Source organism: Aphelocoma coerulescens, chromosome 2, assembly GCF_041296385.1.
Source record: "Aphelocoma coerulescens isolate FSJ_1873_10779 chromosome 2, UR_Acoe_1.0, whole genome shotgun sequence".
Taxonomy (NCBI): domain Eukaryota; kingdom Metazoa; phylum Chordata; class Aves; order Passeriformes; family Corvidae; genus Aphelocoma; species Aphelocoma coerulescens.
In genome coordinates, this window is record NC_091015.1 from 168020548 (window position 1) to 168035046 (window position 14499).

Consider the following 14499-nt stretch of genomic DNA (forward strand, 5'->3'; position numbering starts at 1 on the left):
CGTCAGGTGTAGAGGCGCAGGGTGCCGTCGGCGCCGGCGGAGAAGAGCCAGGGCTGGTGGGGGTGGAAGGCGACGTCGAGGACGCCGAGGTCGAGCGCCGGCGCGTGGCCCTTGAGCACCTTGAGCGGCACCAGCAGCGCGTTCTGCAGCAGGTCACTGCCGGCAGCCGCCGGAGTCAGCCACAACGCCCCCGGAACGGGGCTCATCCCAGCGGGAACGGGGCTCATCCCAGCGGGAACGGGGATTGTGGGGGTGGGAACGGGGATTATCCCAGCGGGAACGGGGATTATCCCAGCGGGAACGGGGATTGTGGGGGTGGGAACGGGGATTGTGGGGGTGGGAACGGGGATTATCCCAGCGGGAACGGGGATTGTGGGGGTGGGAATGGGATTGTGGGGTGGGAATGGGGATTATCCCAGCGGGAATGGGGATTATCCCAGTGGGAACGGGGCTCATCCCAGCGGGAACGGGGATTATCCCAGCGGGAACGGGGATTGTGGGGGTGGGAACGGGGATTATCCCAGCGGGAACGGGGATTATCCCAGTGGGAACGGGGCTCATCCCAGCGGGAACGGGGATTGTGGGGTGGGAACGGGGATTATCCCAGCGGGAACGGGGATTATCCCAGCGGGAACGGGGATTGTGGGGGTGGGAACGGGGCTTATCCCAGCGGGAACGGGGCTTATCCCAGCGGGAACGGGGATTGTGGGGTGGGAACGGGGATTATCCCAGCGGGAACGGGGATTATCCCAGCGGGAACAGGGATTGTGGGGGTGGGAACGGGGATTGTGGGGGTGGGAACGGGGATTATCCCAGCGGGAACGGGGATTGTGGGGGTGGGAATGGGATTGTGGGGTGGGAATGGGGATTATCCCAGCGGGAATGGGGATTATCCCAGCGGGAACGGGGCTCATCCCAGCGGGAACGGGGATTATCCCAGCGGGAACGGGGATTGTGGGGGTGGGAACGGGGCTTATCCCAGCGGGAACGGGGCTTATCCCAGCGGGAATGGGGATTGTGGGGGTGGGAACGGGGCTTATCCCAGCGGGAACGGGGCTTATCCCAGCGGGAACGGGGATTGTGGGGGTGGGAACGGGGATTATCCCAGCGGGAACGGCGATTGTGGGGGTGGGAACGGGGCTTATCCCAGCAGGAACGGGGATTGTGGGGGTGGGAACGGGGCTCATCCCAGCGGGAACGGGGATTATCCCAGCGGGAACGGGATTGTGGGGTGGGAACGGGGATTATCCCAGCGGGAACGGGGATTGTGGGGGTGGGAACGGGGCTCATCCCAGCGGGAACGGGGATTATCCCAGCGGGAACAGGGATTGTGGGGGTGGGAACGGGGCTCATCCCAGCGGGAACGGGGATTGTGGGGGTGGGAACGGGGCTCATCCCAGCGGGAACGGGGATTATCCCAGCGGGAACGGGATTGTGGGGTGGGAACGGGGATTATCCCAGCGGGAACGGGATTGTGGGGGTGGGAACAGGATTGTGGGGTGGGAATGGGGAATACCACACTGGGAATGGGAATTATGGGGGTGGGAATGGGGATTGTGGGAGTGGGAATCGGGATTGTGGGAGTGGGAATGGGAATTACCACACTGGGAATGGGATTGTGGGAGTGGGAATGGGTATTATGGGGGTGGGAATGGGAATCACCACAGCGGGAATCAGCCGCCACCGCCACCGGAACGGGGCTTATCCCAGCGGGAACGGGAATTGCCGGGGTGGGAACAGGATTGTGGGGGTGGGAATGGGATTATGGGAGTGGGAATGGGAATTACCACACTGGGAATGGGATTGTGGGGGTGGGAATGGGGATTGTGGGGGTGGGAATGGGGATTGTGGGAGTGGGAATTACCACACTGGGAATGGGAATTACGGGGCTGGGAATGGGGATTGTGGGGGGGGTGGGAATGGGAATTATGGGTGTGGGAATGGGGATTGTGGGGATGGGAATGGGGATTATGGGAGTGGGAATGGGAATTGTGGGAGTGGGAATGGGAATTATGGGGGTGGGAATGGGAATCACCACAGCGGGAATCAGCCACCGCCACCGGAACGGGGCTTATCCCAGCGGGAACGGGGATTGCCGGGGTGGGAATGGGATTATGGGAGTGGGAATGGGAATTACCACACTGGGAATGGGATTGTGGGGGTGGGAATGGGGATTGTGGGGGTGGGAATTACCACACTGAGAATGGGAATTATGGGGGTGGGAAGGGGGATTGCGGGGGTGGGAATGGGGAATACCACACTGGGAATGGGAATTGTGGGAGTGGGAATGGGAATTACAGGGCTGGGAATGGGGATTGTGGGGGTGGGAATGGGGATTATGGGAGTAGGAATGGGGAATACCACATGGGGAATGGGATTATCGGGGTGGGAATGGGGATTGTGGGAGTGGGAACGGGAATTATGGGAGTGGGAATGGGGATTGTGGGGGTGGGAATGGGAATTGTGGGGGTGGGAATGGGGATTGTGGGGCTGGGAATGGGAATTACCACACTGGGAATGGGATTGTGGGGTGGGAATGGGGATTGTGGGGCTGGGAATGGGGATTATGGGGCTGGGAATGGGGATTATGGGAGTGGGAATGGGAATTACCACACTGGGAATGGGATTGTGGGAGTGGGAATGGGAATCACCACAGCGGGAACGGGGATTGTGGGGCTGGGAATGGGAATTATGGGAGTGGGAATGGGGATTGTGGGAGTGGGAATGGGATTGTGAGGGTGGGAATGGGATTGTGGGGCTGGGAATGGGAATCACCACATGGGGAATGGGATTGTGGGGGTGGGAATGGGAATTGTGGGGGTGGGAATGGGGATTATTGGGCCAGGAATGGGAATTATGGGAGTGGGGATGGGGATTGTGGGGTGGGAATGGGAATTGTGGGGGTGGGAATGGGAATTGTGGGGGTGGGAATGGGAATTGTGGGAGTGGGGATGGGGATTATTGGGCCGGGAATGGGAATTCCTGTGGCGGGAATGGGAATTCCTGGAGTTCCGCCCACCATGGGGGTCCCAAAACGCTGCTCCCACCCCCAGAGCCCAACGGGAGGGACCCGATCCTGGAGATCTTTGGGATCCAATCCCGGAAGATCTTTGGGATCCAATCCTGACTTATCCTTGGGATCCAATCCTGACTTATCCTTGGGATCCCCCAAACCACCCCAAGGAGCCCATGGGGAGGGATCCGATCCCGGATATCTTTGGGATCCAATCCCGGGTAATTCCGGGATCCCCCAAACCACCCCAAGGAGCCCAGAAAGAGGGATCCGATCCCGGCGATCCCGGCGATCCGTACTTGTAGACCATGCCGTGGCAGACGATGACGGTGCCGTCGTCGGAGCCGGAGGCGAAGAGCGGATAGCGGCGGTGGAACGCCACGGAGCGCAGGGCGCGGCGGTGGTGCCTGGAAAGCGGGAATCAGCGGGAAAACGCCGGGATAACGGCCCGGGAAAAAGCAGGAGAACAGCCGGGGAAAACTGGGATAACGGCCTGGGGAAACCGGGATAACGGCCTGGGATAATGGGGGTAACAGCCCGGGAAAACCGGGATAACGGCCTGGGATAACGGCCCGGGAAAACCGGGATAACGGCCTGGGATAACGGCCTGGGATAATGGGGGTAATGGCCCAGGGAAACCAGGATAACGGCCTGGGAAAAAGCGGGAGAAGAGCTGGGGAAAACCGGGATAACGGCCTGGGATAACGGCCCGGGAAAACCAGGATAACGGCCTGGGATAATGGGGGTAACAGCCCGGGAAAACCGGGATAACGGCCTGGGATAACGGCCCGGGGAAAAGCGGGATAACGGCCTGGGATAATGGGGGTAACAGCTGGGAAAAACCGGGATAACGGCCTAGGAAAACTGGGATAACGGCCTAGGATAATGGGGTAACGGCCCGGGAAAAAGCGGGAGAACAGCCAGGGAAAACTGGGATAACGGCCTGGGGTAACAGCCCGGGATAACGGCCTGGGATAACAGGGGTAACAGCTGGGGAAAACCGGGATAATGGCCTGGGATAACGGCCCGGGGAAAACCGGGAGAACAGCTGGGGAAAACCGGGGATAATGGCCTGGGGTAACGGGGGTAACAGCTGGGAAAAACTGGGATAAAGGCCTGGGAAAACTGGGATAACGGCCTAGGATAATGGGGATAACGGCCCGGGAAAAAGCGGGAGAACAGCTGGGGAAAACTGGGATAACGGCCTGGGATAACGGCCCAGGGAAAACCGGGATAACGGCCTGGGATAATGGGGGTAACAGCCCGGGAAAACCGGGATAATGGCCTGGGATAACGGCCCGGGGAAAAGCGGGATAACGGCCTGGGATAATGGGGGTAACAGCTGGGAAAAACCGGGATAACGGCCTAGGAAAACTGGGATAACGGCCTAGGATAATGGGGATAACGGCCCGGGAAAAAGCGGGAGAACAGCCAGGGAAAACTGGGATAACGGCCTGGGGTAACGGACCGGGATAACGGTCTGGGATAACGGCCCGGGGAAAACCGGGATAACAGCCTGGGGTAATGGGGATAATGGCCTGGGAAAAACGGGGAGAATAGCCTGGGATAATGGCCTGGGATAACGGAGGTAACAGCTGGGAAAAACCGGGATAACGGCCTGGGATAATGGCCCGGAAAAAACTGGGGTAACAGCCTGGGATAATGGGGATAATGGCCCAGGGAAAACTGGGATAATGGCCTGGGATAATGTGGATAATGGCCCGGGGAAAACCAGGATAACAACCTGGGATAACGTGGGATAACAACCCGGGACAAGGAGGGAAAATACGGGATAACAACCCTGGATAATTTGGGATAACAACCCCGGATAATTCTGGATAACAACCCCGGATAATTCGGGATAACAACCCCGGATAATTCAGGATAACAACCCCTGATAATTCGGGATAACAACCCCCGATAATTCTGGATAACAACCCCAGATAATTCGGGATAACAACCCCCGGTAATTCTGGATAACAACCCCGGATAATTCCGGATAACAACCCCCGATAATTCGGGATAACAACCCCGGATAATTCCGGATAACAACCCCGGATAATTCGGGATAACAACCCTGGATAATTCTGGATAACAACCCCGGATAATTCAGGATAACAACCCCTGATAATTCGGGATAACAACTCCGGATAATTCGGGATAACAACCCCAGATAATTCGGGATAACAACCCCCGGTAATTCTGGATAACAACCCCGGATAATTCCGGATAACAACCCCCGATAATTCGGGATAACAACCCCGGATAATTCCGGATAACAACCCCGGATAATTCGGGATAACAACCCCGGATAATTCTGGATAACAACCCCCGATAATTCCAGATAACAACCCCAGATAATTCAGGATAACAACCCCGGATAATTCGGGATAACAACCCCCGATAATTCCAGATAACAACCCCGGATAATTCGGGATAATAACCCCGGATAATTTGGGATAACAACCCCCGATAATTCCGGATAACAACCCCAGATAATTCAGGACAACAACCCCTGATAATTCGGGATAACAACTCCGGATAATTCTGGTTAACAACCCCGGATAATTCGGGATAACAACCCCTGATAATTCGGGATAACAACTCCGGATAATTCGGGATAACAACCCCGGATAATTCCAGATAACAACTCCCGATAATTCCAGATAACAACCCCCGATAATTCTGGATAACAACCCCGGATAATTCCAGATAACAACCCCGGATAATTCCGGATAACAACCCCGGATAATTCGGGATAACAACCCCCGATAATTCCGGATAACAACCCCGGATAATTCTGGATAACAACCCCGGATAATTCGGGATAAAAACCCCCAATAATTCTGGATAACAAGCCCGGATAATTCAGGATAACAACCCCGGATAATTCAGGATAACAATCCCGGATAATTCCGGATAACAACCCCGGATAATTCCAGATAACAACCCCGGATAATTCGGGATAACAACCCCCGATAATTCCGGATAACAACCCCGGATAATTCTGGATAACAACCCCGGATAATTCGGGATAAAAACCCCCAATAATTCTGGATAACAAGCCCGGATAATTCGGGATAACAACCCTGGATAATTCAGGATAACAATCCCGGATAATTCGGGATAACAACCCCGGATAATTCCAGATAACAACCCCCGATAATTCGGGATAACAACCCTGGATAATTCCAGATAACAATCCCGGATAATTCGGGATAACAACCCCGGATAATTCCAGATAACAACCCCGGATAATTCCAGATAACAACCCCGGATAATTCGGGATAACAACCCCGGATAATTCAGGATAAGGGACCAACCCGGGCCTCCCATCCCCACACAAACCCGGGGCCAAACCGGGATCTCCGGCTACCACCGAGCGCCGGGACGCTCCCGGCATAACCGCGGCCGATCGCAGCCGATCGCAGCCGATCGCAGCCGATCCCAGCACCTCCACAGCCTCGGGAACCCCGCGGGAACGCCGGGACTCACCGGAGCAGGCGGTAGGGCCGCGTGGACAGGTCCAGGTCAAACCAGGCCAGCTTGCTGTCGTAGCTGCCGCAGATGACGTTGTCCCCTAGGGCAGAGCGCCGCCGTCAGCGGATCCCGCGGCAACGGCGGCGCTCCCGGGAATCCCGGCCCCGCCCGCACCTCCGGGATGCACGGCCATGCTGGAGATCCACTGGCAGTTGCTCTGGAGCTTCTTGGCGAGCTCCTGGCGGAGCAGGTTGTAGACGCGCACGGAGCGCTGCGAGGCCACCAGGAAATAGGGCCGGAGCGGGTGGAAGCGCACGCACTGCACCGCTCCCGGGCTCTTCCGGAAGGGATCCTGGCTCCAGCGGCGGCTGCTCTGGTGGATCAGCACCTGGCGGCTCCCGGGGTTCCGCTGCACCGAGGCCCAGTAGTCGCCCTTGGCGTGCCACGTCACCTGCGTCACCGGCTGCCGGCGGGAGTCGGGATATGGGAGTCGGGATACGGGATACGGGGGGTGGGATACGGGATACGGGATATGGGGGGTGGGATTCGGGATACGGGATACGGGGTGTGGGATACGGGATATGGGATATGGGATACGGGAATGGGATATGGGATGTGGGATATGGGATACGGGATGTGGGATATGGGATACGGGAATGGGATATGGGATGTGGGATATGGGATACGGGATGTGGGATATGGGATACGGGAATGGGATATGGGATGTGGGATACAGGATATGGGATGTGGGTACGGGATGTGGGATATGGGATGTGGGATACGGGATACGGGGGGTGGGATACGGGATACGGGATACGGGGTGTGGGATACGGGATATGGGATACGGGATACGGGGGGTGGGATACGGGATATGGGATATGGGATACGGGATACGGGGTGTGGGATATGGGATACGGGGTGTGGGATTCGGGATATGGGATACGGGATACGGGATACGGGGTGTGGGATTCGGGATATGGGATACGGGATACGGGATACGGGGGGTGGGATACGGGATATGGGATACAGGATACGGGGTGTGGGATTCGGGATACGGGGTGTGGGATACAGGATATGGGGTGTGGGATACGGGATACGGGGTGTGGGATTCGGGATACGGGGTGTGGGATTCGGGATACGGGGGGTGGGATTCGGGATACGGGGTGTGGGATACAGGATACGGGGTGTGGGATTCGGGATACGGGGTGTGGGATACGGGATGTGGGTGAGATCCCGACCCTCCCAGAGCTCCCCAGGGCGGGAATAGGGATGGGATACGGGATATGGATTATGGGATACGGGATATGGGATAGGGGTGAGATCCCGTGATCATCCCGGGGCTCCCTGGAGCGGGAATGGAGGGATTTGGGAAGGGGTGGGAGCGGGGTTCGGTCGGAGGCTCCAGGGATGGAAACGGGATGGGATTGGGGATGGGAATGGGATGGGAATGGGGATGGGAATGGGAATAGGATGGGAATGGGATGGGGATGGGAATGGGAATAGGGATGGGACTGGGATTGGGATTGGGATTGGGATTGGGATTGGGATTGGGATTGGGATTGGGATGGGAATGGGATGGGGATGGGAATGGATAGGGGTAAAATCCCGACCCTCTGGATCATCCCGGGGCTCCCCGGAGCGCGAATGGAGGGATTTGGGAAGGGGTGGGAGCGGGGTTCGGTCAGAGGCTCCAGGGATGGAAACGGGATGGGATTGGGGATGGGAATGGGGATGGGAATGGGATGGGAATGGGGATGGGGATGGGATTGGGGATGGGAATGGGAATAGGATGGGAATGGGATGGGAATGGGAACAGGAATGGGATGGGAATGGGATGGGAATGGGGATGGGGATGGGAATGGGATGGGAATGGGGATGGGAATGGGAATGGGGATGGGAATGGGATGGGAATGGGGATGGGAATGGGGATGGGGATGGGAATGGGATGGGATGGGAATGGGAACAGGATGGGAATGGGGATGGGAATGGGATGGGGATGGGAAGGGAATGGGGATGGGAATGGGATGGGAATGGGAATAGGTATGGGATTGGGATTGGGATTGGGATTGGGATTGGGATTGGGATGGGAATGGGATGGGATGGGATGGGATGGGAATGGGATGGGATGGGATGGGATGGGGACGGGAATGGGGATGGATAGGGGTAAAATCCCGACCCTCTGGATCATCCCGGAGCTCCCCGGAGCAGGAATGGAGGGATTTGGGAAGTGGTGAGAGCGGGGTTTGGTTGCTGGGAATGGGAAATTCCCGGGAGTGGCCGGGGGGGCTGATCCCGGAGAAAAGTGGGATTGAAGGGATCCAGGGGGGATCCAGGGCGGGATCTGCTGGCAGGGAACAGGGACAGGAGCAGAGGGAACGGCCTCGGGCTGGGATTTTCGGGAATCTCCCCCTGGAATTGCGGGCAAACGGGGATGGGCAGCCTCGGGAAGCAGGGCAGGGACTGAGGCCGGGGATTCCCGGGAGAAGCTGGGAAAAGGGGCCGATCCCAGCTGGAATTCCGGCGGCTCTGAGGCACCGGGAAATGTTCCCGGGGATCCCTGGAATGTGGGGCTGGGGAGAATCCCCCTCCCCCACCCCCTGGGAAAGGCTCCGGGACTGCCGGGAATGGGAAGGGATTCAGGGATGGACAAGGAGCCTCCGGACTCTCGGGATCCCTCCCTTGGGATCCAGAGCAGGGACCAAGGATCCCCTGGGAATTCCGTCCCTCAGGATGCAATGTGGGAACGAGGATCCTCCAAGGATCCCGGGCTGGGATTGATCCCACAACCTCCCAGATCCCGGGAACGCCGATCCCACCCAGATCCTGGGAACGCCGATCCCACCCAGATCCTGGGAATGCCGATCCCACCCAAATCCCGGGAACGCCGATCCCACCCCGATCCCGGGAATGCCGATCCCACCCAGATCCCGGGAATGCCGATCCCACCCAAATCCTGGGAGCGCCGATCCCACCCAGATCCTGGGAATGCCGATCCCACCCCAGATCCCAGGAATCCCAATCCACCCCTGATCCTGGGAATCCTGATTCCCCCAAATCCCGAGAACGCCAATCCCACCCAGATCCCAGGAATGCTGATCCCCACCAGATTCTGGGAATGCCAATCCCCCCCAGATCCTGGGAATGCCGATCCCCCCAAATCCTGGGAAAGCTGATCCCCCAAATCCTGGGAAAGCCGATCCCCCCAGCCCTGAATCCCGGGAATGCCGATCCCCACCAGATTCTGGGAATGCCAATCCCCCCCAGATCCTGGGAATGCCGATCTCCCCCAGATCCCAGGAATGCCAATCTCCCCCAGATCCTGGGAATGCCGATCCCCCCCTGATCCCGGGAATGCCGATCCCATCCCGTTCCCGGGAAAGCCGATCCCCCCAGCCCTGAATCCCGGGAATGCCGATCCCACCTTGCCGTGCTGCACCAGCAGCCGGATCCCCTTCCCGCGCTCCTCGGGGCTGGCCGGGATCCAGCGGACGGGCTGGATCCGCTCCTCCTCCGGAGCCTCCCAGGAATCCAGGAGCTGATCCGTGGCCGCCACCAGCAGCCGGTCCCCGAGGCCCGGATTCACCAGGAGCACCTGCTCATCCCTAGGGAATGGGATCGGGGGAAATCCGGGATCAGTGGGAAATCCGGGATCAGGGAGCACTCCTTTGGAACTCCTGCTCATCCCTAGGGAACGGGATCGGGATTGGGACCAGGGGAAATCTGGGATCAGGGAACCCTCCCTGGAGCTGCTGCTCATCCCTGGGGAATGGGATTGGGATCAGGGGAAATCTGGGATCAAGGAATCCTCTGGGATCAGGGAACCCTCCCTGGAGCTGCTGCTCATCCCTAGGGAATGGGATTGGGATCAGGGGAAATCCGGGATCAGGGTGAATCTGGGATCAGGGGGAAATCCAGGATCAAGGAATCCTCTGGGATCAGGGAACCCTCCCCTGGAGCAGCTGCTCATCCCTAGGGAATGAGATCGGGATTGGGATCAGGGGAAATCCAGGATATGGGGAAATCTGGGATCAAGGAATCCTCTGGGATCAGGGAATCCTCCCTGGAGCAGCTGCTCATCCCTAGGGAACGGGATCAGGATCAGGGGGAAATCTGGGATCAGGGGGAAATCTGGGATCAAGGAATCCTCCTGTGGGATGGGATGGGATCAGGATGGGGACTGGGATTGGGATGCAGGGAGGGATTTGTGGGATCTGCCAGGTGCCAGGACTTTCCATGGGGAGGGAATGAGGAGGGAATAAAGGTGGGAAAAAGGAGGGAATAAACTGGGAAAAGGGAGGGGAAAAAAAGAGGGAATAAAGAGGGATAAGGAGGGAAAAAGGAGGGAATGAGGAGGGAATAAAGAGGGAATTGGGGTGGGGAAAAGTCGGGAATAGAGGGGGGATCGGGAGGGAATGAGGAAGGAATGAGGAGGGAAAAAGGAGGGAATTGGGAGGGATAAAGAGGGAATAAGCAGGGAATGTTAGGAGGGAATAAAGAGGGAATTAGGAGGGAAATGGGAGGGAATAAAGAGGGAATTGGGAGGGAATAAAGAGGGAATTGGGAGGGAATTGGGGTGGGAAAAAGGAGGGAATGAGGAAGGAATTGGGAGGGAATAAAGAGGGAATGAGGAGGGAATAAAGAGGGAATGAGGAGGGGATAAAAAGGGAATGAGGAGGGATAAAAAGGGAAAAAGGAGGGAATTGGGAGGGAATAAAGGTGGGAATAAAGAGGAAATAAGGAGGGAATTGGGGTGGGAAAAAGGAGGGAATGAGGAAGGAATTGGGAGGGAATAAAGAGGGAATGAGGAGGGGATAAAAAGAAAATGAGGAGGGATAAAAAGGGAAAAAGGAGGGAAAAAAGAGGGAAAACCAGAGGGAATAAAGAGGGAATGAGGAGGGAATTGGGGTGGGAAAAAGGAGGGAATGAGGAAGGAATTGGGAGGGAATAAAGAGGGAATTGGGAGGGGATAAAAAGGGAATGAGGAGGGATAAAAAGGGAAAAAGGAGGGAATTGGGAGGGAACTGGGAGGGAATAAAGAGGGAATGAGGAGGGATAAAAAGGGAATGAGGAGGGGATAAAAAGGGAATGAGGAGGGATAAAAAGGGAAAAAGGAGGGAATTGGGAGGGAAAACCGGAGGGAATAAAGGTGGGAATAAAGAGGGAATGAGGAGGGACAAGGGCGGGATAAGGAAAGGAATAAGCAGGGAATGCTAGGAGGGAATTGGGAGGGAATTGGGAGGGAATTGGGAGGGAATGGGGAGGGACTGGAGAGGGAATTGGGAGGGAATTGGGAGGGAATAAACGGAATATTAGGCGGGAATAGGGAAGGAATGAGGAGGGAATAGGGAAGGAGTTGGGAGGGACTGGAGAGGGAATGAAGAGGGAACTGGGAGGGAACTGGGAGGGAATTGGGGTGGGAAAAAGTCGGGAATAGAGAGGGGATCGGGAGGGAATGAGGAAGGAATGAGGAGGGAAAAAGGAGGGAATTGGGAGGGATAAAGAGGGAATAAGCAGGGAATGTTAGGAGGGAATAAAGAGGGAATTGGGTGGGAAATGGGAGGGAAAAAGGAGGGAATGAGGAGGGAATTGGGAGGGAATAAAGAGGGAATGAGGAGGGGATAAAAAGGGAATGAGGAGGAATAAAAAGGGAATGAGGAGGGAATTGGGAGGGAAAACCGGAGGGAATAAAGGTGGGAATAAAGAGGGAATGAGGAGGGAATTGGGGTGGGAAAAAGGAGGGAATTAGGAAGGAATTGGGAGGGAATAAAGAGGGAATGAGGAGGGGATAAAAAGGGAATGAGGAGGAATAAAAAGGGGAAAAAGGAGGGAATTGGGAGGGAAAACCGGAGGGAATAAAGGTGGGAATAAAGAGGGAATGAGGAGGGACAAGGGCGGGATAAGGAAAGGAATAAGCAGGGAATGCTAGGAGGGAATTGGGAGGGAATTGGGAGGGAATTGGGAGGGAATTGGGAGGGACTGGAGAGGGAATTGGGAGGGAATTGGGAGGGAATTGGGAGGGAATAGGGAAGGAGTTGGGAGGGACTGGAGAGGGAATAAAGAGGGAACTGGGAGGGAACTGGGGTGGGAAAAAGTCGGGAATAGAGACGGGATCGGAAGGGAAAAAAAGGGAATTAGGGAATTAGGAGGGGAATAAATGGGAATTAGGAAGAAATCGGGAGGGAATTGGGGGAGATGAAGGGAGTTAGGAGGGGATTAAGCAGTTAGGAGGGGATTAGGGAGTTAGGAGGGGATTAGGAAGATAGGAGGGGATTAGGAGGGGAAAAACTGGGAATTAGGAAGAAATCGGGAGGGAATTGGGAGGGAATTGGGGAGACAAAGGGAGTTAGGAGGGGATTGGGGAGTTAGGAGGGGATTGATTAGGGAATTAGGAGGAATTAGGAGGGGAAAAACTGGGAATTGGGAAGAAATCGGGAGGGAATTGGGGGAGATAAAGGGAGTTAGGAGGGGATTAAGGAGTTAGGATGAGATTAGGGAGTTAGGAAGGGATTAGGGAGTTAGGAGGGGATTAGGGAGTTAGGAGGGAATTAGGGAGTTAGGAAGGGATTAGGGAGTTAGGAGGGGATTGGGGAGTTAGGAGGGAATTAGGGAGTTAGGAGGGGATTAGGGAATTAGGGGGGGATTAGGGAGTTAGGAAGGGATTAGGGAGTTAGGAGGGGATTAGGGAGTTAGGAGGGGATTAGGAGGGGAAAAACTGGGAATTAGGAAGAAATCGGGAGGGAATTGGGGGAGATGAAGGGAGTTAGGAGGGGATTAAGGAGTTAGGAGGGGATTAGGGAGTTAGGAGGGGATTAAGGAGTTAGGAGAGGATTAGGAGGGGAAAAACTGGGAATTAGGAAGAAATCAGGAGGGAATTGGGAGGGAATTGGGGAGACAAAGGGAGTTAGGAGGGAATTAGGGAGTTAGGAGGGGATTAGGGAGTTAGGAGGGGATTAAGGAGTTAGGAGAGGATTAGGAGGGGAAAAACTGGGAATTAGGAAGAAATCAGGAGGGAATTGGGAGGGAATTGGGGAGACAAAGGGAGTTAGGAGGGGATTGGGGAGTTAGGAGGGGATTGATTAGGGAATTAGGGGGGGATTAGGGAGTTAGGAAGGGATTAGGGAGTTAGGAGGGGATTAGGGAGTTAGGAGGGGATTAGGAGGGGAAAAACTGGGAATTAGGAAGAAATCGGGAGGGAATTGGGGAGACAAAGGGAGTTAGGAGGGGATTAGGGAGTTAAGAGGGGATTAGGAGGGGAAAAAACGGGAATTAGGAAGAAATCGGGAGGGAATTGGGAGGGAATTGGGGGAGACAAAGGGAGTTAGGAGGGGATTGGGGAGTTAGGAGGGGATTAGGGAATTAGGAAGGGATTAGGGAGTTAGGAGGGGATTAGGGAGTTAGGAGGGGATTAAGGAGTTAGGAGGGGATTAGGGAGTTAGGAAGGGATTAGGGAGTTAGGAGGGGATTAGGGAATTAGGAAGGGATTAGGGAGTTAGGAGGGGATTAGGGAATTAGGAAGGGATTAGGGAGTTAGGAGGGGATTGGGGAGTTAGGAGGGGATTAGGGAATTAGGAGGGGATTAGAGAGTTAGGAGGGGATTGGGGAGTTAGGAAGGGATTAGGAGGGAATAAGAAGAGGCATAAGGAGGATCCAGCACCATTCCCGAGGCTGGGAATGACGGATGCGGCCCCGGAGGAGCCCCGGGCCGGGAAATGGGAACACCGGGAGGGATCCGGCCGATCCCGACGGAACTCCGGGAGAGGATCCGGGATCGCCCATCCCGAGGGAATCCGGGAAGGATCCCGGGGAACTCACACGGCCACGGCCACCAGGGAGATGCCGGGATTGGGATTCCAGGCCACGCTCTTGACCACGGATCCGACGGGAAGGGTGCGGAGGCAGCGGGCGCTGCTCACCTCCCAGAAACGCAGCGTGCCGTCGTCGGAGCCTGGGAACGGGACGGGATTGGGATTGGGATTGGGATTGGGATTGGGATTGGGATTGGGATT

General features: G+C 56.3%; 1 protein-coding gene across 1 annotated transcript in view; it reads right to left on the reverse strand.

Moving 5' to 3' along the window:
* BOP1 (BOP1 ribosomal biogenesis factor) overlaps positions 1 to 14499 on the reverse strand; it is a 96489-nt gene continuing 81990 nt past the window's right edge. Inside the window, exons 11-16 of the mRNA XM_069005631.1 lie at positions 14306 to 14438; positions 9915 to 10095; positions 6668 to 6956; positions 6509 to 6593; positions 3313 to 3420; positions 1 to 156 (exon numbers count right to left, since the gene is read on the reverse strand). Coding sequence (XP_068861732.1) covers positions 3 to 156; positions 3313 to 3420; positions 6509 to 6593; positions 6668 to 6956; positions 9915 to 10095; positions 14306 to 14438 — 950 coding nt within the window. The 3' untranslated portion in view covers positions 1 to 2. The remainder of the gene's footprint in view (positions 157 to 3312; positions 3421 to 6508; positions 6594 to 6667; positions 6957 to 9914; positions 10096 to 14305; positions 14439 to 14499) is intronic.